General features: G+C 39.9%; 2 protein-coding genes across 2 annotated transcripts; both read left to right on the top strand.

Annotated features, from left to right (window-relative positions):
• The first annotated feature begins 1,165 nt into the window (after positions 1–1,165).
• LOC149010003 (uncharacterized) lies at positions 1,166–27,021 on the top strand. The gene is made up of 3 exons (XM_089164078.1): positions 1,166–1,609; positions 24,741–24,810; positions 25,638–27,021. The coding sequence occupies exons 1-3, from the start codon at positions 1,420–1,422 to the stop codon at positions 26,083–26,085; spliced, it is 708 nt and encodes a 235-aa protein (XP_089020204.1). The 5' UTR covers positions 1,166–1,419; the 3' UTR covers positions 26,086–27,021.
• Positions 1,603–12,597, top strand: LOC149010004 (uncharacterized). The gene is made up of 2 exons (XM_089164077.1): positions 1,603–9,076; positions 9,151–12,597. The coding sequence occupies exon 1, from the start codon at positions 7,525–7,527 to the stop codon at positions 8,569–8,571; it is 1,047 nt and encodes a 348-aa protein (XP_089020203.1). The 5' UTR covers positions 1,603–7,524; the 3' UTR covers positions 8,572–9,076; positions 9,151–12,597.
• Positions 27,022–27,507: the final 486 nt, after the last annotated feature.

Raw genomic sequence — 27,507 nt, 5'->3', positions numbered from 1 at the left:
TGCGTCATTCGGCCTTTCTTTGTTATTTCCATTGAGGGAATTTAGTCATGCCTCATGCCACTTCTTTGCCAATAGGGGGTTGCAACAGCGGTGCCCCATGTCCCCCATCTTGTTCAACTTGGTGCTCTAGTTTTTTCTCAAACTCTCTATCTATAGTGGTTTCCTCGAGGTCTTATGAGTACCATCCTTTATGTCGGGGCCCAAGCATCATGTTGGTTTGCTAACGACATCTTTGTTTCTAGCAAGTCCTAGACCATGGGCCATGATTTAACATTGGGAGGAACCAAGTACCGATATCTTTACACAACTCCCACTGTGTTTAAAGGTTTTATGAATTTATATATTTTGACCTTAAAAAGAAAGAAAGAAAGAAAGAAAGAAAGAAAGAGGGTTATAGGGGAAATTTCAAACTTTTGGCTTTAGCTCGTGGAGGAATAGGGCACTATCTTTTGCAAGAAGATTGACCCTTCTTCATTCCATTACTTTGGGCATTATTGGATTTCCATTTTTCATCTCCTCTAGAGTTCCACAGCTAGATTTATATGGTGGGGAGTCACTTTAAAGAAGAGGGCAGTCTCGGCCTTCCATAGATGATCAATAAATGCAGAGATGCTTTTTTGATTCAGGAGGTCTTCCTTATCACATTTAAGCCCTTGTTGATGAGGAAGCTAGTGGGAGGCACTTCCTGCAAATGTAGTTTGCCGTGTGTGCCTTAATCGCTATTAGTATGACATACATATTCTCTCCAGGTTCAAAGGAAAAAAGAAAAACTCTTTTTTTTTTTTGGGAAAGAAAAAAAAAAAAAAAAAAAAAAAAAGAAAAGAAAAACTTATGAGCACTATTAATTATAGTGCATCTAATAAAGAATGTAGATGGTACAACTAATGTAGGAAGATAATAATGAATATGAATTATGCTAATTACAATTTTTTTTTGGGTCATCATGATACCAATTACAATGATTATATATTTTATACAGGATAAGGTCGAACCACCCTACTTTGAATATGGATCCTTGTTGGAGAGTACTATGTGCTCCTTTTCACATTTTTCAGTTTTTACTGTACATTTTGTGTGAATGAAGCCCAAGCTTAAAATGGATAAAATAATTTAAAATAAAACATTAATAGGTCCCACACGTGTAGTACCTTGTAGAAAATCCAATTCCAGTTCCGGCGACCCAACGTGGCCACGAATTATGACTGAATTTCCCACCCTCTTTCATTGTCGCAACTGAAATGGCGTCGCCCAGTTTCCGATCTTTCTCGTAATAATATCCACAATTCATGTCGGTTGCAGAAAAGCTGTACCGCGAAGGAGAGACCATAAACCAGACCCTAGCTCTACCAAAACCCTAGAAGCCAACGAATATCGATTTTCTCTGTTCCTTCCGATCTTGACCTTCTTGGAGATCTGTCAATGGAACCTTATCAGAAAAGAGCCCGTTTCGAAAATGGTGGATTTGGAATAAACCCTAGAGGTTCGGAACATCAAGATTGGGGCTTCTACCAGCAGAGTAACGGAGGCGGGGATCTCGAATGCAGGCGGTTCAACACGCCTGAAGGTTGCCCTTTTGGATCCAACTGCAGATTTCGGCACGTCACAGCTGGTACATGTTATTGATTATTTTCCACCTGCATTTATCGCCTGAATGGATTTCATTTGCTGTGTTTTCATCCCATAGAAGAGTCTGTTGTTGTCTGTGGATAATTGGAGTTCAGCTTTAATTTCTTAATCCAGTTATGTATTTTGGATTTCAAATCGCTAGTGATAAAGGCAATTGATATTATTTTACCCCCTCTTTGAGCTTGCGTGTTAATTAAGGTGCTAATGGATGGGAACGACCACTTATTTTTTGTTGTTAATTATGGTGCTTATGGATGGGAACGACCATTTATTTTTACTCAATTGGAGACCTCGGGTGTTTCAAAATTCTCCAATTAGTGGGGGAGCTTGCAGGAAGCCCTTTGGTGCATGGTGAATAGAAACCATAGCCAATATAGATGAATATTTTGTTATGGCAGGGTGAAAGAATGCAAAGAAAAACTCTAATTTTGATAAGTAGGTTGCTTACTTTGATGGGTAAGTCTTATGTATTTATAAATAAACATGACTTTTGCACAAGATTCATTTACAATATTCAAATTTGAATTCAAAATTAAAAACTTGAATAAAAAAACTTGAATTCAAAAATCAAATTCAAACCATAACAGATCCGTTATGGTCTTTCATCCCCCTCAAATTCTTTATTAGCATGTGCAAGAGTTTGTTTCTATGCTTGAAGAAAGCTTGTGATGTTAAGCCCTTAGCAAACACATCTGCAATTTGATCATCTGACCGCACAAAGTGCACTTTTATGGTGTTGTTTTGAACCAAATTTCGGACAAAATGATAGTCCACTTCTATATGTTCTGTGTGAGCATGTGGCACTGGATTTGCAGCCATTTGTATTGTAGACACATTATTACAATAAATTTTCATTCCTTTTGGAAGTTGTACTTGCAAATCACGTAGAACATAAGAAAACCATAGTAACTCAGATGCTGTGATAGCAAGGGATTTGTACTCAGCTTCCGTACTTGATCTATATTCTGTAGGTTGTTTCTTGGAAGACCATGATAATAAATTATCCCTAAGAAAAGTGCAAAACCCAATAGTTGATTGGCGTATGTTTGGACATCTTGCCCAATCTGCATCAGTGTAAGCGGCTATGAAAGAAAGTTGGGTTGGTTTCAAGAGAAAATCAGCACCAATAATATGCTTGACATAACGTAAAATACGTTTTTCTGCTCGTAGATGATCTTCTGTGGGAGATTGCATGAATTGACACACTTGATTGACTACATAGGAGATATCTGATCTAGTGATCGTTAGATATTGTGAGGCTCCTACTAATTGTCTGTATGGTATTGGATCAGGTAGGGGATAACCTCCTGTTGTTGATGATAACTTTGTTACAATTGCAATTGGGGTTGTGCATGGCTTTGAAGTCTCAATTCTTGTAGAATTTAATAAATCGACGGAGTATTTACTTTGAGTGACTAAAAGACCATTTGAACTTTGATTAGCCTCAATTCCCAAGAAGTAATGCAAGTGTCCCAAATCTGTCATTGCAAATTCTTTGCTCAGGCTTTGAATAAACTCTTGAATTGCAACTTCATTGGCTACAGTCAATATTATATCATCTACATATAGCAGCAATACTGTCATTGTACTTTGGGTTTTGTGTGTAAACATGGAAGAATCTGCCACGCTTTGCTTGAAACCTTCTCATTGTAGGTATGTTTTGAATCTGTGAAACCAAGCTCGTGGAGCTTGCTTGAGACCATAAATTGCTTTTTGTAGATGACAAACATGTGTTGGTTTAGATGTGGAAACAAACCCTTGTGGTTGTTCCATGTAAACATCTTCTGCTAAGTTGTCATTCAAAAGGGCATTTTTCACATCAAGTTGATGTACTGGCCATGACTTTGAGAGTACAACGGTTAATATTGTCTGAATGGTGGTTGGCTTTACAACTGGACTAAATGTTTCATGAAAGTCCACTCCTCTCTCTTGGTTGAACCCCTTGGCAACTAATCATGCCTTGTATCTTTCAATGGAACCATCACTTTTTGTCTTGATCCTGTACACCCACTTATAGCCTACAATATTTATAACCTTAGAATAAGGCACCAAGTTCCAAGTCTGATTATCTATCAAGGCTTTGTATTCTTTTTGCATTGCATCAATCCACTTTGGGTCTTTTGAGGCTGATTTGTAGGTTTTAGGTTCAATTGGGTTGTTGGAGATGGTGGTACGAAAGGTTTGAGGTATTGGGTGTCTAATAGTGAGTAAAGAGAGAGGGGTTTTTGGTTTGGCAGAATTGATTTTACTCCTAGTAATCATAGGATGAGATGGTTGGGGCTGTGGTTGATTTATTGTTGGTGGGGATTAATTAACATCTTGGGTTGGATTTGCCATTGATATGGCTGGTGATGATGTTGTAGGGGCTGTTTGTGATGGTTGGTTGTTTGAAACAGGTGAAGAAGAATGTGAAGTGAGTGGAGGCACATTTGGTGGGGTGTGTGGGATGAAAGCAGGTAGAGAAATAAGTTCGACTAGTGGTTTGTTTGATGATTGGTGTGATGGGGGCTTTAAAAAGGAAATTCCTTTTCTTAAAAAATAACATGTCTAGATAAATATACCTTGCTAGTGTCCTTATCTAAGCATTTATAACCCTTGTGATATAGACTGTAACTGAGAAAGACACAAGCCTTGGACTTTGGCGATAATTTGTCTTCTCTGTAGGGTGTCAAGTTGGGGGTAACAAAGGCAGTAAAAAACTCTCAATAAACAATAATCTGGTTTTAAGCCAAACAATGCTTCATGAGGAGATTTTCCTTACAATACCGGTGTAGATAATCGGTTTATTAAATAGACAGCAGTAGTAAAGGCTTCTAACCAATATTCTTTGGGCATGTGAGCTTGGAATAGAAAGGATAAACCCATCTCTGTAATGTGTCTGTGTTTTCTTTCTGAAACTCCATTTTGTTATGGAGTATGAGGATATGAAATCTTGAATATAATGCCACATTCATCAAGATAGTTTTTGAAAGCTCCCTTTGTTAACTCTAAGGCTTCATCACTCTGAAAAAATTTAATAGAAGTAGAAAACAAGTTTTCAGCCATATTTTTAAAATGCTTGAAACAATGAATTGCATCAGATTTAAATCGCAAAGGATAAAACCAAGTAAATCGATTGAAATCATCAACAAAAATAATATATGAATTGAATCCACTAATTGACAAAGTTTTAGTGAGACTCCACAAATCATAATGATTGAGCTGTAATGGTTGAGTAGTTCTATTAACTGAAATAAAAAAAGGGTAATTTGTGATGTTTGCCAAGTTGGCAAGCGTCACAAATTTTATTGGATCCAAGTGTTTCAAAGGAATTAAATAAGACACTATTTCTCAAATGAGTAAGTATGCTGAGAAGAAAGATGACCAAGCCGGCGATGCCACTTATCAGAAGGAGCTTTATTTCCATAAAGAGCCAAAGGATGCATAGTATTGGCCAATAAAGAATATAATTTATCTTTGACTGGACCCTTCAGTAGAGTGATGCTCGACTCCAAATCCTTAACACAAAAACCCCATGGAAAAAATTCAACAGAACAATTATTGTCAGATATAAGTTGAGAAATGGAAATTAAATTTTTTGACAATTGGGGACTATTAGTATGTCATTAAGAGATGAGTGATTTGAATTTGTTTTCAAAGTTGAGGAGCCTATATGAGTTATAGGGAGTTTCTTACCATCACCAACTGAAACCTGATCTTCTCTTTTGTAAGTGGCAGATCTCTGTAGCATGGCTGGATTAAATGACATATGGTTGGTAGCACCTGAATCCGGTATCCACTATGCATCATTCTGTGGTGTAATGTGTTGGGTATTTTGGGTACCATGTAAGCTAGCATAAGGAATGTGAGGTGGTGGATTAGGATTATTTCGGCTCTGGGCATAACGGAAATAACATCTATTGGCCAAATGGCCTTGCTTAGCACATATTTGACATTTGAAGGAATTAGTATTAAAGGTGTTTTGGTTTGGTCGGTTATAGGGATTTTGAGATCTTGGAGGGCCATTTGATGAATTTCGAAAGTCAGATCTAGGTGTGTTTCGGTTGTTGGGTGGATAGGAGTTAATACTATTATTAGGCCGATTAAATTTAGGTTTATCTGTAACAAGTAATGCAGTAGGGGAATGGGAATCAGTTAAGATTGATTGGGTGTTGCCATAGCTATGTCGTAACTGTTGCTCATGAGTAAGTAGTTTAGCCCTTAGGTCGGTAAAGGTAATGGGTGGGGTAATATTTTCCACAGGTGAATGATGAAAGTGAGATAATCCGAACCAAGACCATTTAATGTATATGATACCAAGTCAGAGTCATTTACCTTGTCATTGATTGCCACTAAGGAATCAGCGATGGACTTAATTTTGTGAAGATAGTCCATAATTGTGCTCGTTCTTTTATTGTTCATCTGCAATTCACTGCGAAGATAAGTCCTTCAAGTAGTGGACTGTTGTTTGAAAAGTTGTGCAAGAGAATAATCCCATACATCTTTCGCTATTTGAAGGCCAAGAATGTGAGAAGAAAGAGACGGTTTGAGGGTGGCATTGATGCATGCTTGAACAAAATGATCATTCTTTCTCCAGGTTTGAAATGCTGGATTCGGCGTTTGAGTTCCTCCAGTAGTGACAGTTTGATTTGGCATTGATTAAGTACCATCAAGATGATGCATAAGATCATAGGTAATAAAAATGGATTCTAATTGTTCTCTCTACATGAGATAATTTGCTCCATCAAGCTTGACAAAAACAAGGTTGGAGAGTGTTGATACGAAATCCTGCTCGTCCTTCCCTGTCACGTTCCTGCAAAACATGTGCTCGATTTTGGTTGGTCGAGGTACGTCTCCGATAAGCAAGTCAGTATCAATTAGATATGATCACAACTACTCAATAAAGAATTCAAGTAATTGATCACACAGAATATGAATGCTTACTCTCTCATGTTTACCTGAGGTGTTTATATAGTGTAAGATGATAGAGTTAGATTCGGAATATGACTCTAGGATGGGTTACACATAGAAAAGTAACTCTACCAAGAGTTCTTTGCATAACTTGTCTTTCCATGAAGACGATAGGAGTTTACCTTTGTTAGGTTTCCTAAACGGGTTGGTCGGACCAACTATTATTCGTATGGTCGAGATAAGACCACTGGTCAGACCGGTCAGGGTAGGATGACTACTTTAGTCATTAACAGAAGCCCCCCAGTCCATTGAGGTCGAGAACTGCGTGTTTGACTCAAGGGATTACCTTGCTTTTATAGAGTTGTCATTGATTGGTCCGATCAGGCTCCTTCATTGCAAAACGTGACGCTTTCATGTTGAGTAGATGTCATTTGTGCGTGGAAATCGAAGCACGCTTGCCGAAACTCGTGCATGAACTGCCATGTGTCGTAGCCATAACGTCACATTAATTGTTCATTATGAATTTGAATAGTCTCTATTCTATCCACCGTCCATTTGTGCTTTTGGGGGGCCATTGAATGTGGATCTTGAGAACTTTTTTTGTAGACTGTTGGTAACTCATTTATCACGACCCTTAGATTGGAATCTAAGAACTTATAAAACCCCTCCTCTCTTCTTCTTTTCCTGTTTTGTCTTTCTCTTGCTTACTTCTTTTCTTCCAACCTTTTGTTCTATGAATTTTTCTTCTCTGAGCTTGTGAAACACAGCAAGATATACCTTCTCTATAGTCTTCTTTCTCATCATTTCTCTTCATTTTCTCTCGTGAAACATATACAAGTAAGTTCTTCTCTATCTTCTCTTTCGTTTCCTTGTTTATTTCTTTTTCATTTTGTATTTGTGTTGAGTATGGTTCGTAGTTTAGAACCTCATGTATTTTTTATGTCTGTCTATCTTTGTTTGCTGCATTTTGTTTTGTTCCTTTGTAACGACTGCTCCTTCTAGAGGACCATGGTAGTTTTGAAGAAGAAAAACATTCATGCTGCCAAAAGGCCTAGGAGAGACTTAGGTAGTGAGTTTTCTGGCTGTTCTTCCACAACTGCTTTAGATACCGAACATATCCCCAATCCCGGGCCTAGTACTAGTGAACGGTCCGACGAACCCTGTGAAAACCGTTCTGATCGAGAACCTTTAGGTAACGATGGCGATGAACCTGACGCGGAATCCCGATCTAGACTTAGTGCCCAAGCTCGTTTCAAGGCTGACCGTAAAAAATGGAAGGATAGTCTTTCTCTGAAGGAGTATAAACTCGAGCAGGCAAAAGAATTGACCCCCGACCATATAGATTACGATCCGTACTCAAGTGGTCCAGATTTCCTACCCTCACAAATGAGTGATGAACGACTAGATTACCTTAGAAATAAATATGAGATTTCCTCTGACTATGTTCTCCGAGTACCCACTTCCGAAGAGAGGGCCAACTCTCCTTGTCCTGGAGAGTTTGCTCTTTATGAGGACGCACTTAAAAGCGGATTTTGTCTTCCCGTGCACCCTTTATTTCAGGAGATCATGCTTCATTTCCATATGTGCCCGGGAATGTTCGTTCCCAATAGCTGGCGGAATGTCATATGCTTTTGGGGTTTTTGTCAGGGTAGGAATGTAAAAGTCCGACCATCTCTTCCTTTGTTTCTTCACTTTTTTATGACGAAGAAGCAAGAGCAGGACGGGTGGTTTTACTTGTCCAAACGTACCTTTTCCCAATGTGGTTGGGAAGGAAACTTCGTCGGAACTGGTACCCTCCCGTCCAATACAAAAGGATGGAGACCTAAATATTTCTTTGTCCGACCACCTACCAAACCTTCTTTCCTAATATATTGGGTTCGTGGGCCAGCTGATGGATCGAACGATCTTCCCACTTTGACTGAAACCGAGGAGTGTGTTAGGGAACTGATTCTTCGGCTTCCTACCGATCGGAACAAGAATTTGTTTGCAGTTCATGGACATTGTCTAGAATACCCAATGTGTTACGCCATTGGGGGTTCCTCCCTGGTAAGTTGATATATATTTTCAAGTGTTTTTGTACTTTCTCTTTAAGTTCTTTTGGTCGGTACTAACGCCATGTATAATTTGTCTCAGTGAAACTTAATCCAGAGGCATGCGCCCTTGCAGCCGATCAAGAGGCCGAAGAGGCAGAGGCCAGGGTTCCGACCAAACCTGACCGGAAACGAACTGGTAAAGGTAAATCGGCTTCAACTTCTGTTTTGAAAAGGCCTCCGGATTCAACGGATTTGCCTCCCCGAGCACCTAAGAAGAAAGCTCCTATGTCTTTCGTTGCTGGTTCTGGTGGGGATGTGAATGTTACTTCTCCTCCCGTGGATCTTGTTGTGCCGAACACCGAGTCTTTTCTCCCGCATTGGTCCTTGACAGTTGACTCACATGTTTTGAATGATCTCACGCATGGAACTGAAACTGCCAAGGAATGGTTGCCGGGAGTTACTCTTCCTGCCGACCAGAAATTCTTAACCGATATTGGATCCTCTCGGACTCAAGATGTAATGACCAGGTGAGTGTTATTTTCCCGAATAACTTCAAAATATTCATATTCCCTCCCGAATAACTTCAAATAATTTTTTGTAGACTAGTTTGTGCTTTAACGCAAGCGTGGGCTGGTAACTTGGAAGTTGCTCGGAATGACTTGTCCGCCATCCATATGCTCGAGAAGAAAGTCAAAGATATGAATGTTCAACTAGAAGGTCTGATCGGGGAAAGAAGTCTTTGTTAGAAGAAAAGGTCGTTTCTGATGCTCAAGCTATCTCTGCTATAGAACAAGTAACTATCCTTAAATCTGAGCTGGATGAGCTGAAGAAGTCCTTGGAGATGAAGGAGGTGGCTCTTGAATCCGCCGAGCAAGAGAAAAATGAAAAGGACTGGTTTATCAAAGATCTGACCGATCAACTTTCTCAATCATGTCTGGCTACCTTTGAAGACCTTTCCGATGACTTGCGTAACGAAGTGATTCGACAATGGGTCCGAACCAAGGGGTGCCAAGCATTTATGGCTAAGGTTGCTGCCCCGGGTTTTAGATATGGTCGGCGTTATGCCTTTGCGAGTGTCATAGGTGAATTTCGGGGGCTCGACCTTGAGAAGTTGCAGAAGTTTATTGATCCTAGTATTTACGGCGATCTCAAAATTCCCCGTCCAGCTTGGGCGGTTGGTAAGGATGCATTTCCTTTGCCTAGGGAGGTGGACATACAGGGTTTTCTTGACTCCAACTGGGAGCTGGCCCCTGAGGAGGAAGATCAAGCTGGTCCTTCAACGACCACTCCTGATGCCGACCATACTTCTTCGGTTGATGCGGATGTAGCGTTGGAGTAATTCTCCTTTAATTTACTTGTCATCCATGCTTAGACTCTTTTTATCATTATTCCTCTCTTTTGCTTATGGCAACATGAACAAAGTTTTGTATTTATTTTGGTGTAGTAGTTTCTTCGTGTAAGTACTGCTATTCGGTGCCTTTTATATTTCTTCTTGTTGATCATTCTATCTTCTAAGTATATTTGTTTGACTCTTTGCTGTATTGCTTGTTCCTAGCATGTATCCTTGTTCGGTATTTTGTAACTTGATTTTCCCGTACAAAGTTGCTATGCACACATATGTTCGGTCATATGCTTGTGGTCGTTTATGGCATGCTTGTGCTTGTTCATCACAAGTAAATTTGATCGGGTAGATATTCCACATTATGGGATATATGGTCAGCGTGCACAATCCTTTCTAGTTTGGTTGGTTTGTGAAGAATCCGACTTTCGTCTTTGTTGATACTGAACCTGTGAAGTACTTTTCAGTGTTCGGTATTTATTATGTTGATCATTCAAAGCCATGCTGTTCGGTAGGGTTTGATCGGTCATGAGTCCAAGTAATTGTTCGTCAACTATTGCTCGGTCATAACCCACTACCCCCCGGGCATGAAAACTCGGAGTACGATGAAAAATCTTTGAAGTTTTCGTGCGTAAGGACTTTCTGCCAAAGAATAAATCTTGGGACTTTCTGCCTAAATATTTTAGGTCTTTGTGCCTAAGCATTTAAGCATCTTAGGTCTTTTCCGCCTAATTATATTAGGTCCTTTCTGCCTAAGAATAAATCTTGGGACTTTCTGCCGAAGAATAAATCTTGGGACTTTTCGCCTAAATACATTAGGTCTTTGTGCCTAAGAATCTTAGGTCTTATCTGCCTAAGAGACTTAGGTCTTATCTGCCTAAGAGACTTAGGTCTTTCTGCCTAAGAGTCTTAGGTCTTATCTGCCTAAGAGACTTAGGTCTTTTTGCTTAAGAGTCTTAGGTCTTTCTGCTTAAGAGTCTTAGGTCTTATCTGCCTAAGAGACTTAGATCTTATTTGCCTAAGAGACTTAGGTCTTTTTGCCTAAGAGTCTTAGGTCTTATCTATATGTTTAGTCGAATTGATATGAGGTTATAAGTAGCAATTTGTACGATCGTCTTCATTTATTTGATGAAGTAAAAATTTGAAGTATTGGGATTATAAATATGAAGTATTGGGATTATAAATCTGAAGTATTGGGATTATAAATCTCCCATGGTGACTACACACTGAAATAAATAACAAAATTGAAGTAAATAACAAAATTTGAATAACAAAACTGAAGTAAATAACAAAATTTGTCGTGTCTGCGACAATCTTGGTGACTATGCTCATTGATAGTATTTTCGGAGATTGTTTGAATTCCATGATCGAGGCCTCGAGGGATCTTGTCGCTTGTTTCCGGGTCTTGTAAATGATACGCTCCAGGGGCGACTTGTCGTATGACTATGTATGGTCCCTCCCAATTTGGGGATAATTTCCTTTGATTGGTTGGATTTGAAGCGACTGTTCGGCGAAGCACAAGTTCACCAGGGAAATATTGTTCGTTCTGGACCTTGGCATTATAATATGTTGTTATTCTTCGCTGATATTCTTCAAGTCGAAATTTGGGGTTTGTCTCTTACCTCATCGATCAGATCCAAATTAGTTTGCATTCCCTCGATGTTTGCTTCTTCTTCAAATTCTTTTTCCTGAAGTGATCCAATTTGGATCTCCATTGGGACTTTTGCCTCTGCACCGTAGGCTAGTCGGAATGGTGACTCCCCCATGGTCGTCCTAGGTGTTGATCGGTACGACCACAGTACGTTGGGTAGCTCATCCACCCACCTTCCTTTGAGCTGGTCGAGCCTCTTCTTGAGCCTATCGAGCATAGTCCTGTTAGTAACCTCAACCTGGCCGTTACTCTGAGGATATGCTACTGAGGAGAACTTGTGCTCGATCCCTTGTTCCTTGCAAAATGTTGTGAATGCTGCATTCTCGAATTGTTTCCCGTGGTCGGTCACCAATATTTTTGGGACTCCATACCTGTATAATATGTTATGCTTGACGAAACGCTTCATTTGCTCGGTATTAATAGTTGCAAGGGGTTCAGCTTCTACCCACTTTGTAAAATAGTCCACTGCTACTACCAAGTATTCTCTTCCCCCTAACGCTTTTGGTAATTTCCCTACTAAGTCTATTCCCCATCTTGCGAAGGGTATCGGGAATAGAATTGATGTCAAGTGAACTGCTGGTGTGTGGGAGACCTTTGCGTGTGCCTGGCACTTATCGCATTTCTTCACGAAGTCTTTTGCATCATCCTCCAAGGTCGGCCAATAAAATCCTTAGCGTAATATTGTATTGGAGAGTGTCCGGGATCCTACGTGACCTCCGCAGATCCCTTCGTGCACTTCAAAACTTTGGTAGCTTTTAGTGGTCCAAGACATCTTAGAAGTGGTCGAGTGAAGGATCTTTTAGACAATCATCCGTCTTTGATTGTGAACCAAGCTGCTCTTTGTCGTATAGCTCGGGCAACTTTTTGGTCTTTTGGAAGCTGGTTGTTCTCTAGATAGTGAATGATCGGCTCCATCCAACCTTGCTCGGTTGAGATTTGCATGTGGTCGATCATGTTTATACTAGGACTCGTAAGTTCTTCTAAGTAGACCACAGCGCCCGAACATCCATGCCCTCCGTGGCTAAGCGAGATAATGAATCTGCCTGGTCGTTTTCTATCCTTGGTACTTGAGTAATTTCCGATCTTGGAAGTACTTGTTTGTAATTGTTGACCAGGTTCAGGTATTTCTCCATTCTTCTTTCTTTGGCTCCGTAGACTTCCTTTACCTGATTGACAATTAGTTGTGAGTTGCTTTTGATTTCTAGATGTTGGACGTTCAAAGCTTTGGCCATTCTCAACCTTGCTAGCATGGCTTCATCAGCTTCATTGTTAGATGTTTTGAATTTGAAACGAAGGGCGTATTTTATTTCAAATCCCCCTGGACTTTTTATTAATAGACCTGCTCTGCTTCCTTGTGGATTGCTTGATCCATCCACGAACAAGGTCCATCTTTTAATTGATTCTGCAATTGGCTCGATCTCATCTTGGCTTGATTCCTGTGTTTCAATAATGAAGCCTGCCAGGGATTGAGCTTTGATGCTTGGTCGGGGCTTGAAGTCTATTTGATGTTCTCTCAATTCTACCGCCCATGTAACCAACCTCCCTGCCAGGTCTGGTCGGTGAAGAATCTTTTTCAGAGGTAAATTCGTCATCATTTTAATGGGATGGGATTGGAAATATGGACGGAGCTTTCTGGCTGCTACAACTAGTGCCAATGCTTGCTTGTCCACTTCTGGATAGCGAGTCTTTGCATCATTTAAAACATGACTAACATAATAGACAGGCTTTTGTATATTACCTTCTTGCACGAGTACAACACTAACCGCCACCGATGATGCGGCCAAGTATATCTGTAGTTCCTTTTTGTTGGTCGGCATCACGAGCAACGGAGGTCGGGATAACTTTTCTTTTATTTCTTCAAATGCTCCTTGACACTCATTATTCCAGATGTCGCCTTTTTGATTCACTACCTGCTTTAATACTTTAAAGAAAGGTAGGCATTTTTCTCTTGATCTAGAGATAAATCTATTAAGTGCTGCCACCCGACCAGTCAGACATTGGACTTCTCTGATGTTTCTTAGTGGTTTCATGTCCAAGATTGCCTTGATCTTCTCAGGGTTGGTTTTGATTCCTCTTTGAGACACCATGAATCTGAGGAATTTTCCAGAAGACACTCCGAAAGCGCTCTTTTCAGGGTTAAGCTTCATCTTATATTTTCGAAGTACTTTGAATACTTCTGCTAGGAGAGTCAAATGATCTTTTTTTGAGATGCTTTTCACCAGCATGTCATCTACATATACCTCCATGTTCCGGCCAATTTGATGTGTGAAGATTTTGTTTACCGCTCTTTGGTATGTTGCTCCCGCATTTTTTAGACTGGAAGGCATTACTTTATAATAATAACTGTCCCTATCAGTCATAAATGCTGTGTGTTTTTCATCCTTAGGATGCATAAGGATCTGATTGTATCCTGAATAAGCATCCATAAAACTGAGCATCTCGTGCCCAGCTGTTGCATCTATGAGAAGATCGATCCTTGGGAGTGGATAATGATCCTTTGGACAGGCTTTGTTAAGATCTGTGTAATCAGTACACATCCGCCACTTCCCGTTTGCTTTTTTGACCATCACCACGTTAGCCAACCATGTTGGGTGATCGGTTCGCTTTATAAAGCCGGATTGTCTTAGTTTTTGCACCTCGGTTCGAATGGCTTCATGCTTTTCAATAGTGAAATTCTTTCTTTTTTGAACCATCGGAATGGCTTGAGGATCGATACAGAGTTTATGTTCAGCAACCTTCCTATTGATCCCTGGCATATCTTCAGCCGACCAAGCGAATATGTCAGAATTTTTCTTTAGAAATTCAGTGAGCCTTGATTTGAAATCTGCTTCTTGTTCGGACCAGATCATGGTGCCCTGCTCCTTCTGGTCGGGATTGAAGTAGATTCTTTCTAGTTTTTCCACAGGTTCAGCCCTTTGCAAAGTTTCTTCATCGCGATCGTTCCTGACTTCAATAGTCATTGTTGAGTTCGTCCTTATCTTCTTTCGCATGTAGTTGTTGTAACTTTGTCGGCTAATTTTTTGGTCGGCCGCACATTCTCCAATTCCCTCAGTGGTCGGGAATTTTATCTTCATGTGTAACTAGGAGACCACTGCTTTGAGCGCACAGAGAGTTGGTCGTCTTAGAATAACATTATATGCTGATAAGTCTCGTACAACCATAAAATTGGATTGTACGACCCTATCTCTTGGATGTTCTCCAATCCGTAGGTCTAATCGAATAGTACCTTCTGCTCGGGTGGACGAACGTGTGAAACCGTAAAGTTGGGTTTCAAATGGAATGAGCATATCCTCCCTTAACTTCATTTTTCTGATTGCCTCCAATGATAATATATCTGCCGGGGATCCAGTATCTACTAGAACTCTGTGAACTTCAGTTCCTGCCAAGGTAACTTTGATTACTAGAGCATCATCATGAGGGATTGTGCTGTTGTGTAGATCTTTAGAGGAAAAAGTAATTGGTTCCAATGATATATTTTTACTAGTTTCAGTATTTCCAATATATCGTGCCTTTCTCTTTGTCTGTCGGCTTGACTCTTCCGCCGGCCACCAAATATAGTGTATATTGGACTTCTTTTTCTTTGATTCTCATCCGCCTCAGGTCGGCGTTTGGCCGGACTTCTTCTCTCCCCTTTATTATCCGATCTCCCTCTTTTCCAGACGGACTTGTTTTGCGGTCGGCCTTCTTGTTTAGGTTGGATGTATTTCTTCAAGTGTCCTCGTGAGATTAAATTTTCAATCTCCGTCTTTAAGTTTCTGCAATCGTCCGTCCAATGACCGTGATCTTTATGATATTCATAGTACTTTCCTTTATCACGATCTCCCAGTGGTGCTCGGATTTTACCCGGCCACTTGAGAAATCCTTGATCTTTGATTTGCATCAAGATCTCCGACATTCTTGCATTGAGTGGAAAACTGCCGACCTCTTGATTTTTCTGGGGTTCTGCTCGGCCATTCTTGGTCTAACTTATCCCTAACATTCTCTTCGGAGGTGCTCTTTCTCGACTATTTCTCCTTTCAACCCTTGGCTCTCTCTTCCGAGATTCTAGGGTTTCCGATATCTCCGCTTGTTTATGGCATCTTTCGACTAGTTCTGCATATGTTTTTGGCATGTCTAAGAGTAGTCGCTCGAGCAACCCTTCATGGGTAAGTCCCTGGTACAACGCATGGAAATCAATCTTATTGTCCAAGCTTTCAATTTGGATGGTAAGATTGTTGAATCTTTGAAGAAAATTTCGTATGGACTCCGTTCGACCTTGTTTTATAGAAAACAGGGTATTTTTTTCTTTTTTGTTCCAACTCCGCCTTGAAAGCGTAATAAGAACACTCGACCTAGTTGATCGAAACTTTTTATTGAACTGTTTGGCAGTGCCAGGAACCAATCTAGGGCAGCACCGGTCAAAGAGGCAGGGAAACTTTGACACATAGCCGCCTCGCTGTGTTTATACGTGGACATTGTTGATTTGTAGCGAGTGATATGATGCTTTGGGCATCGCGATCCGTCGAATAAGGTGAAGGTAGGGCACTTAAAGCTTTTTGGCATCTCTACTTCGGAGATGGCTCGGATAAAAGGATCCTCCTTTAGGATAGGATATAGCTCGTCTTTGTTCGGCTCCTTCAATTTCTTCAATCTCTCATCTAATTCTTTGATCTGTTTGCTCATGTGCTCTTCACGTTTACTCGGGCCGCGATCGCTTCTTTTGTCTTTTGGATCTTTGGCTGGATTAGTATTGCTACCTCGGTCGCTATCCTTGTCGTTCGGAGGATCTTTGATTGGAATCGCTTCTTCTAATGTTTGGGGTTTTTCGCCAACCTTCTCTTTCAGCTTTTGTCGGTTTCCTTGGGATGGTCGAGGTGTTTGGTCGGGAATGATTAGGAGGTCATTCTTGCTTCCCTCTGGTATCTTCTGATTTTCTTGAGGGCCTACTGTCGGGGCAATTATATGACGCATGGTCATCCTGACCAGCTCGTTCAGGGATGAAATCTCCTTTCGAAGCTTAGATTGTTGCTTTTGGAGTTCACCAACCTGATTTACTATTGCGCCTTGGTTAAAATGCTCCGATTGTTCGGTATTCTCCTCCCTTTCATTGGGATTCTCCTTTCTTTGTTCGGGAATCTCTTTCCTTTGATCGGGGTTATCCTTCCTTTGCTCGGGATTCTTCGAAGTTTTTGGCGGAGGATCTCCCTTATTGACTTTATCTCCGACCTCTTTTTCACTCACTATCTTAGATCTTGTTCGTACCATGACTTTTTGATGCAGTTCCCACAGACGGCGCCAATTGTTGATACGAAATCATACTCGTCCTTCCCTGTCACGTTCTTGCAAAACAGGTGCTCGACCTTGGGTGGTCGAGGTACGTCTCCGACAAGCAAGTCAGTACCAATCAGATATGATCACAACTACTCAATAGAGAATTCAAGTAATTGATCACACAGAATATGAATGCTTACTCTCTCATGTTTACTTGAGGTGTTTATATAGTGTAAGATGATAGAGTTAGATTCGGAATATGACTCTAGGATGGGTTACTCATAGAAAAGTAACTCTACTAAGAGTTCTTTGCCTAACTTGTCTTTCCATGAAGTCGATAGACGATAGGAGTTTACCTTTGTCAGGTTTCCTAAACGGGTTGGTCGGACCGATTATTATTCGTATGGTCGAGATAAGACCATTGGTCGGACCGGTCAAGGTAGGATGACTATTTTAGTCATTAACAGAGAGATTGGTAATGGGCAGGGAAAGAAATTTCGGCGATATTTTTAAAGAGATTGGTAATTATCTCGGCGATATTTCGCCCCCCCATATAGAAATTTTCGCCCCTAATTTTTTTGAGTATTTTTACCCAATAATTTTGGTAAATTTGATGCCTATCCTAATCTGATGCAAATATGTGGTAAATTTGAATTATTTCCTAAAAATTATTCCATTTTAATTCTCTTACCTAGTCACATTTAATATGTTACCTTATGAGGCCTACATCATTAGGACATAATTGGAACGATTATCAAATCACTCTGAAGATTCTTTTATAAGATTCATTAATAATTTAAATTGTTTCCATAAATTATTTCATGTATACACTCTTCCCTAATCACATTTGGCATGTTGATTTTGATAATTTAAATTATTTCTTAATAAATAATTCCATTTAAATCTCCTGCCTAGCCACATTTAATGTGTTACCTTCTAAGGCCTAAATCATTCGGACATAGTTGGAAAGATTAACCGACGATTCTAATACAAAATATCTTCATAATGTAAATTGTTTCCATAAATTATTTCATGTATATATTCTTCCCTAACCACATTTGGCATGTTGACTTTTGAGGACTAGATCACTAGAATATTGTTGGTAAGATTGCTCATTAATCTTGATGATTTTGCTATAAAAAGTTTTCCTATTTATAAGTTATTCTATGTAGATTTTCTTCCGAATTACATTTAACACATTAACTTTTGAGTCTTGAATCATTGTGATAAAATTGGTAAGATTGTGATACAATCGCGAGAGAAATCGCCTAAAAAGTGCAAGAAATAGTATAAAAATCACACACAAAAAAAATTAAAAAAAGAGATTTTTCCGAAATATCTCGAAATATCGCGATATCTCGCTCAGATATCGCCAATTTCTCGGCGAATGGTAATGGGGAATGGAGTGTTAGCAGTGGATATTGAAAATGTAGTGTTTTGGGGAAAAAAAAACTCAAAACCTTAGCTCTAATACCATGAAAGAATGTAAAGAAAAACTTTAATTTTGATAAGTAGGTTGCTTACCTTGATGTGTAAGTCTTATGTATTTATAAATAAACATGGCTGTTGTACAAGATTCGTTTACAATATTCAAATTTGAATTCAAAATAAAAAACTTGAATTCAAATTTAAAAATTGAATTCAAAAACTTGAATTCAAAAATCAAATTCAAAGCAAAACAGATCCGTTATGGTCTTTCACACGGTCCATGAAGTATGCGTGTGGGGTTGTTTATTATATTAAACTTTTCAGCCAAAAATCTGGCCAGAGTGATACTTCTGCTGGGAGGGTATTACGGTTCGCTCTATTGTGACCTGTGTTATCATTGTTAGTTTACTTCTATCTCTTCCAAGGGACATGCGGACCAATCTTATTGCTCCTATTGGGTCAATTTGTGTAAGATATGCTTGTCTTGCCCTTCTAGCGTCCAATTTTTTATGTTGTTTTATAATCTCGGATCATTTGGATTCTGTACACCAGATTTTTATATAGGTGGTGGCAAATATCCACTTGTGATGGTTGCCCCTCATTGCTTTTAACATGTAAATCTTTAGCATCAAGATTTAACCCAACATCCAATTTTGAGTTGTGAAGAATCTTTTGTAGTTCAAGTCGGAATGATGTCAAACGCTAAGACCTACTTTATTGTGGCTTCAAGCTGCCGTGACCAAGAATCATAAGCATTCTAACTTTACTGTAGAATCAGTGAATTGTCGCAGATAGGTCATCATAATAGAAGGAAATTAGACTTAGAAGGTGAATACCAAAACAAAAGTAACAACTGGCAGGTAGTCCAGAAATTCTGACAGCAGTTTGGTGCCAAACTTGGATTACATGGAGTAGGGGCTGGGTAGTTCTGATGCTCTAAATTTCAGCCTGTTGTGATGGCTGGTCAGTGTGATATAAATTGGAGTCAATTTAGAAGGTTATGGCTGATCTCCCGAATCAGTGAGTGTTAAGACATCAAACTAGGGTCAAGTTTAGGTCTCCTTGAGGGGGACCTGCTGTTCAGAATCTTAAGCCATTTTGGTTGGTGGTCACTGATTTATGACCTTCACAAGTCACAGCAGCAAGATTGTATTCCAGGGACAGCAACAGCTCAAAATTGATGGATGACTAATGTAAAGCTAAGGCCAAGGATGACTTAGCCCCAAATAATCACAAACAAAGAATTAGAATTAGAATTGGATCAGCAGAATGTGTTCATTCAGTTGAGTTTTAGTCCGTGTGTTGTACCTGCTCAACTCACGTAAAAAAGATGTCACTTTGCGTATGTGTGTGGATAGCTGAGCCATAAACAAAATCATGGTTAAGTATAAGTTTCCAATAGTTAGACTTGACGACATGCTTGACATAATGGATAGCGCTACCATATTCTCTGAGTTAACGTGAAGAGTGGGTACCACCAGAAATAGGTGAGGCCTAGGGATGAGTTGAAGACAGCCTTTAAGATTAAAGATGACCCTCTTGAGTGGCTAGTTTTGCTATTCGGGCTCTCAAACGCCCTCAATACCTTCATGAGGAGCATGATAGAGGTTTTTTGGCCCTTTATAAGGAAGTTCGTAGTGGTCTACTTTGACAACATGCTCATTCATGGCAAGACTAGGGAAGATCATTTGCGTCAAGTACTCCAAACACTTTCGAGAAAAGCTTTATGCTAATCTTAAGAAGTGCACCGTCTTGAATGATTGGGTGATGTTTTTAGGTTTTGTTGTGTCAACCGATGGAGTATCAACTGACCTCGAGAAAATTAGGTCGATAGTAGACTGGCCAAAACCAACCAATATTCAGGAAGTTAGGAGTTTTCATGGTTATGCCACTTCCTACGGGTGGTTTATTTACAGGTTTAGCTCCATTATGGCTCCCATTACCAATTGCATTAGAAAATGGGAGTTTAAATGGACTACTAATGCTATTATGGCCTTTAAGGCCATCAAGAGATTGATGTCTGAGTCACCACTCCTACACTCATTGGATTTCTCCTAGGTCTTTAAAGTGGCTTGTGATGCATCAGGGGCATGGTTATTAAAGCGGCAAAGCGACCAAAGCGATTGGGGGTGCGTCTTGGCGATTCGGCGACTAAGCGGCGCTTAGGCGGCAATAAAGCGATCAAAGCGGTTTAGTCAATTTTTTTAATATAATTACTTTTTAATACAAATACTTTTTATAATAAACTAAAGTACTAAACAAAAATTCAACAATCACATTCACAAAAATAAAAATAAAAATAAAAAAAACTTTCAAGAATCACAATTATGAATAACAATATTATTCATATATAGTTTAGTGAAATTAATTCACAAATTATTTTTAACATGACTTTTTTGTTAAATATACATGAATAATATTCGAATTGGAATCAGAATTGATGTATCCATTTTCCCCTTTTTTTAACCAAACAACGCTGACATGATAAATTAATAGATCTTATTATTCCGATTTCCAAGTCATTGTTTATTTAATAATTCATTGATTATCAATGTTGAATATGGCTCATGCTTCACATTCTGTTGTCGACAGGCACTTTGAGCCTCGGAGTTCATTTGCAAATTGGGCCTCGATTTTGAAATGGCTCACATATTTAAATCTATATACGGCATTGTAGAATAAATTATGATTAAAAAAAAAGAAAAAATAATATGCACAAATTACAAAATGTAAAAAAAGCGGTTGCTTTAGCGTTTAGGAGGCGGCAATATGGCGCAAAAGGCGGCAAAGCGGTAGTGCCTAAGCAAAAAAGCGGCAAGAAATCAGCCCGTTAGTTAAGCGGTTCACAATTTAAGCGGTTCAAAAACCGCTTTGCCGCCTAGGCGAACGCTTTGATAACCATGATCAGGGGTAGGTATAGAAGTGTCCTTAGCTAAGAGTCCCACCTGTTGCCTATTTAAGTGAGAAGTTGAATGAAGGCAAGCAACTATAATTGATGTATGATAAGAAATTCAATGTGGTAGTACAGGCTTTGAGATATTGGTGTCATTGTTGCTACCACGAAAGTTTGTCCTTTTTCTTATCACCAGACACTCAGATACTTGAGCTTCCAGAAGAAATTAAACCCCAGACGTGCCAGGTGGGTTGAGTTTCTACAAGAGTACAATTTTACTTAGGCACAAGCCTGAATCAAAGACCCTTAGTTGAGTAGATGCCTAGTTGTGGTTACATTGTGCTTCGAGCGGAGTGAAGTCCCTCTTGCACAGTCTGAGTGTCTAGGTTGATGGGTTTTGAGCAGACAAAGGGTCAGTATCATACTTGCCCTGATTTTGGAGGGATCTTCTCTTCTTTTAGTAGTAACTAGTAACCACCCAAGCCACACCTTGAGATCCATCGAGACTGTAGGTGATTCTAAGTAATCTTCTTAGGTGCCTTGTTGGTGAGAGTCTAGGTACCTGGGATTGTATTATGTCCCACGCTGAGTTTGTCTATAACATGTCCAAGAATCGGTCCACCAGTTGGTCTCCTTTTCAGATTTGCTTAGGTGTCCAACCTAAAGCCTTGATAGATCTCATACTTGCCCTGGTCAGTTCTAGAGTATGCGAGTCTTCCGAGTCTTCTGCATAGCCTTTACATGGCTTACATGCAAAGATACGTTATAGTGGATTGCTTTCAGCAGTGAACAATGTAAGTCTCGTGCAGATGTTTACCAAAGGCTACAGGAGTTTTAAGAAGATGACGTGGTTATGGTTTAGATTCACCTAGCTAGGTTAGTGAGAGGAAAAGGGAGGCAAATCAAATAAACTTCATCCTCATGGGGTAGGTGCATTCAGAGTGATTAATAGGATCGGTGCTTATGCATATGTGATTACCATCCGATGTGGGGATAAATAACATCTTCAATGTTTAGGACCTTACTCCTTACCATAACCAACACTAGGAGCTCAGATCCCAAAGCTAAGCCCAGGTAGGGTTCCCAGGCTCATTTGGGAGTAACCTGTCAAATTTGAGTCCAATCAGAGTCTGTGACGAATAAAGGGTGCAGACTGTCCTTCACCTTACCCACCTTCATTGGGAGACTCACCTTTTGACATTGACCAGAAGAGCCCTTCAGTCCACACTACATCTTCCCCTCCATTACCCCAGTTTACCACCATACCTAAGGAGATTGAGGATGTACCTGATGAGAGAGTCATAACTACCGCCAATGGTGGTGACATGAGTTTCTAATCAGATGGTGCGGACAACCGGCAAGCGACGATTTTTGGATTACATTGAGGAGTTACTGCAGCTAGACGTCGACTTCCTGGAGTACTATCAGAGTTTTTATTCACCATAGGTGAATTCTTCAAAGGCAGGGAGGATTGATGGGGACATCACACATCCCCCCATTGTTCCCTCTCCTAGAGGGTTTCTTGGATCCGTAGGACCATTTTTACACTTGTTTTTTTATGTCTTTATTAGTTAATTAAGTGCAGGGGTAGTCAAGGTTGTTTATAGGTTTTTTTTTTGCTTTTATTACTCACGCACATAAAGGCATAATTAAAACAGAATGAAGAAGAAAAAAAAGAAAAGAAGAAAGAACCTCCCATTGGAGTTCAGCAGTCTCTCGTGGAGCCTCCCCCCCCCCCCCTTTTTTTTCTCTCCTTCTTGGTAAATCTTCTTCTCCTCTTTCCCCTGTATTTTATACCATGAAATTCCATATTCCCCATAGCTCCACAGTCCGGCAATTCTTTTTTTCTGATTCCCTTTCTTCGCTCTTCTGTCTATTTTTTTCTTTTCTCCTACACCCATATGGCAGGAATTGCCAGTATTATGTGTATTTTTTTCTTTTCCCACCTTCTCTTTTCCTTCTTTTCCCCTCTCCTTGGTGCAAACAATCCCTGATCTCCCCTTCTCTTCCTTGTTTTCTCTCCGGCAAGTTTTCCTTGCCTTCTCCTCTCCTTTATCCACTGGTTGCTTACCCTCCCTCTTGCAACAGGGCATCTTACTATCAACAGTATTTTTTCTTCTTTCTTCTGTTGTTGCCTTGCTGTCCCCTTCTCTTTGTCTCCTCATAGTCAAGTGCTATTGTCTTTGCATCTACTGCTTTATTTGGGACTGTTGATTCACTACTTTATTTCGTTAGTCTTATTTGATGCCCTGTAGTCCTGGTTTGGGTTTGGGATTAGGTTTTTAGCATCGATTATGTATTACTTTATTTCCAATTGAATAACATATCTCTCTCTTTGACCTGCTGCTGTGTTTCTATTATTTTGGATGCAATGCCCCAATCCCCTTACCTAATTGATCAGCACTTGAAATCTGAATCCTTGAGTTCTTTGGTTACTTTGCATGTTAATTATATCGAAACATGCTGAAATTAATTCTGCCTTAGTTGTTTTTTGCTGTTAGGTAGTGTGTGCTGTGCAATCCCCTTCCCCATACCCTCCTAATGTCATTAATTAGCTGTTGATCTTGTTTCCCTTGTAAGGTACCTTTTTTTGGGGGTGAGTGGTTGTCTTTCTCTCTTTCCTCTTTTTTTTTTTTTTTGGGGTGGGGGGAGGTTTGTTGTGTCAACGTTTTGGTAAGGTAGGCCATATGTTCAAACTTATATACTGCAGGCCATATGTCCAAACTTATATACTGCTACTGCTGATAATACTTGCTGAAGTTCACCAATTATTACATTACGGAAATTTAGTGTTTGTTTGGGATTGTCCCTGGAACATCTGGAAATGAAGGTAAAGAGGCCAACCTGTATAAAGGTTTAGGTCCAATTGTTTTCCCCTGTGCAGCCAGGCATAACCCAGGGTACAAGACCAGGGTACAAGACATAACTCCTATTGTTTAACTTCGTAATATGTGGCCCTGCCAATCATGTCAATTGTATTTCTGCCAGTGCCAGCATCCCATTGGGGCCATAACCCATTAGAGACTGCAGAGTTGAGAATAGTAGATATGATTTGAAGGGTTCTTTTGTGGAGATCATCTTCGATGACACACCACCAGCAGCATCAGAGAGAGAGAGAATGGCAGTACTCTGGTGTCACCCGCAGAGAACTTCTCACACGATTTTGGATTGTGAGATCAATGTATTTTTTTACTGAATACATCAAATGTCACTGGTGTTAATTTCCTTTTGCTCGACAACCCCCCAAACCCAAACAACAAAAACAATCCCAACCACCAAAATAATAAATAAAAAGGCTGGCCTCTTAAAGATAAAATTAGAATATTAACATCAATCCTGGAAAGCCCAATCATGAAGTCTTTGCTTAGTCTTTTCAAATATTTTTCATGATTTATGCTGGACTCAGGAAAACCGACCGTAGTCCAAGGTTGGGTTGAAATATTAAGTCATTTTCCATGTTTGCCTCCTCTTACCTGTGATATTTGATGTATTGCTTATTCAAGGAAATGACCTACTTTTTAGAATGTTTATAGACGATGTAATGATTGGGAGGTGCAATTGGAAAGTCAATTGTTCTTCAAGCTTTTCTCTATCTATTTCATGTATTTTATGATTAATTTTTTGTTGCAGATGGTCGGGAAGTGGGACCTCCCGGCCTTTCTTCTGGAGGAAGGCCAAAACCCTGCATGAAATTCTTCAGGTTTGCTCTTTCCTACTCTGTAGTTGGTCACCATTTGTAGCACAGATTTTCAATAGTCAAAATTGACCCTCTTGAACGTTCCGCCTATATAAGTGGCTGAAAAAGGATTAGGATAGCTGAGCTTGGAAGTTCTTGAACCGGACCAGTATTTTGTCTTTCAGGTCTGGCATTGCTATTATGACAGCAGTTTCACTCTCACATCAGCTTTCGATGACATGGAAGTGAAAAATTGCTGCAGCCGAGGCCTCAGGTATAATTTAAGGGGAAGGAGTGTTAAACACATATTTCATACTAGCGGGATTTCTAATCAGTGTGAAATTCCATTTCTATCAAGGAAATGGTTAAAAACTTGAACCTGATAAACCACTTTATCCGTGATTGCGTCCAAGTTACCAGTTTACTTTCTTGTCTGGTGAAGAAGTGGAAACAATAGGCATGGTCAGGTGTTCAAGTGTGGATTTAAAGCTTGCTTTGACAGATGGCTTTCATGCACGTCGTTTGAATCCACCTGTTGATGGGTCATTGGGTTCTACGTAACCTTCCCCCAATCCAAGAAATTTTGTCCTATTGGATAAGTCTACCATTTATGTCTGTTGTTTTCTTTCAGACCCCCGCATAAATCATTTAAAACTAGGGACGAGGCTTGGATTCAATGAGTATAGTTGCCTGATTGGGTCGGTATTTTAAGTTGAAATTTTAACTCATTTAAGTATATATCCCTTTGGTACACTGGTTACCCATGTTGATCATCCCATTTATCCAAATTGTTTCCTTTCTTGTATAGGTTCTCAATGATATTATTTTTAACATTTGATGTCTTCTGACAGTACTTCAGGCTGCCCATTTGGTGAATCTTGCCACTTCATGCACTTTGTACCAGGGGGTCTCAGTTCGTTGGGTTTAAGTCCAATAGTATCTCTTTCAGCTGCTTCAGCCGTTTCTTCTCACAGGAAACAGATGGGGTCCATGGGGGACCCAACAGGTGCGGTTGGTGGCTACAAAACAAAGGTTTGCAACCGGTACAACACTCCTGAGGGCTGCCGGTTTGGTGACAAATGTCATTTTGCTCATGGGGAGAGAGACCTGCGGCCACCGAACAATAGTTCTCGAGGGAACATGCGACGAGACACTAGTTTCACAAACCCAGATACAGTTGGAAGCTCAAACTTCAATTCTCAAGGCTATGTTGAGCCTAACCCACCTGATGTTGCACTTAATGATGGTGCTGCTAGCTATGCTGCTGCCCCTGTAGGTGAAAATGTACAAGTGTATTAACTGGAGGGCTACTGAATGGGCACAAGGGTGGGGTTTAGTCATTTTTGACCAATTTGCATATGGTGGTGTTGTTGGTTTGACGAATGACCATGTCCTCTTCTAATCAAAGTTTCATTCAGTCGGGTCTATTGGATGGTAACTGTTGTTTCAGTTTTGTAAGAACGTGTTAAATTATAGGAGAAATTTGTGACAGCATGGCACTGGCATTGGGAAGAACTTTGCCCATGGAGGAATAAGGTGCACATTGTGGTATTGAAGATTTTGGCCTGTAGCTGTGGCGGTCGCAACTGCTACCTATGTTGGTTATTGAAGCATTGTAATACCGGATGGACTGAAGGCAATTATGTTTATATGCACTGTTTGGATGAAAGAGTCAATTCAATGGAGCTTAGTTTGTAATTGTTCCTACAATTCTTGGATGTTGTTATGTAATGTGAAATTGATAATTGTTCCAGAAATCTCGACTTTTGGCACATGTTGCACTCCTCCAGTATACTAGTTGCTACCATCAGACCAAAGTATATTCCAGAGGGGAAGTGTTTCTCACTGGTTCCTATGGCCAATCTAGAGGGTGGTAATATCAGATATGTAAGTGGTGATTTCAAATCTTGAGGTTAGTTGAACTCTGGCAACTTTAAGTAGGGCAAAGTTTAGTTTTTTTTGGAGTAAAATGGAGAATTTGACAGATAAGTTACCCTTACTCTCACTACTATTGCTCTACAAAATCGAACGTGAGATTTTCACCTCATATGGCTCTTTCTTCAATTCTTTCGAAGTCATTGGAGCATTTTCCTTGTTTGAGATTCTCCTCCCTTCTTCCACTTTATTAATAACTGATACACCAGAGGTGTGTCTTTCTTTAAAATTGAGAACAACTGAAACTCCAACCGAATACATGTTGTCATATAAGCTGTAAATGTTGTTTTGGTTTTTGGGCTCTGGATTTCAGCCAGTAAGCCAACAATAGACCAACCCTGAAAAATTGTCACACACACCCAAAAAAAAAAGAAGAGACTGAAAGGGAAAAAGTTAAGAACACTGCCATGGTTATAGTCCAATCCTAGTTGCGTTTGAGTAAGGAGTCCTGGATTTGAATCCCATAGTTCAAACATGAAGGAAATGTGCTGGATCTATATACAAGCTTCAACCCAAGGGTAGGTTCTTCGGAGGGATTATACTCTTAGGCTCTTTTTGATATCAATTCTCATTCTCTATTGGGTTTTTCAATTTAAATTGTTGGCACATACGTTTTTTTATTTAAAATAATGAAAATCTTCCAAAATCCATATGACTTTTGTCATTATGATTTGGGGGGATTTCCCCTTTTGCCGTTTTTTCTTACCAAAAGTTTCTGAATTTTTGGTGTGGAATAGTCATCCGGTTTTTAAAAATCTCTTTTCGCTCTTTCCTTGCTCCTTTTTT

Source organism: Hakea prostrata, chromosome 7 (assembly GCF_041222555.1).
Source record: "Hakea prostrata isolate BN-2017 chromosome 7, UWA_Hpros_2, whole genome shotgun sequence".
Classification (NCBI taxonomy): Eukaryota; Viridiplantae; Streptophyta; class Magnoliopsida; order Proteales; family Proteaceae; genus Hakea; species Hakea prostrata.
The sequence above is the reverse complement of the archived record's forward strand: the minus strand, read 5'-3'. Positions and strand labels throughout refer to the sequence as shown.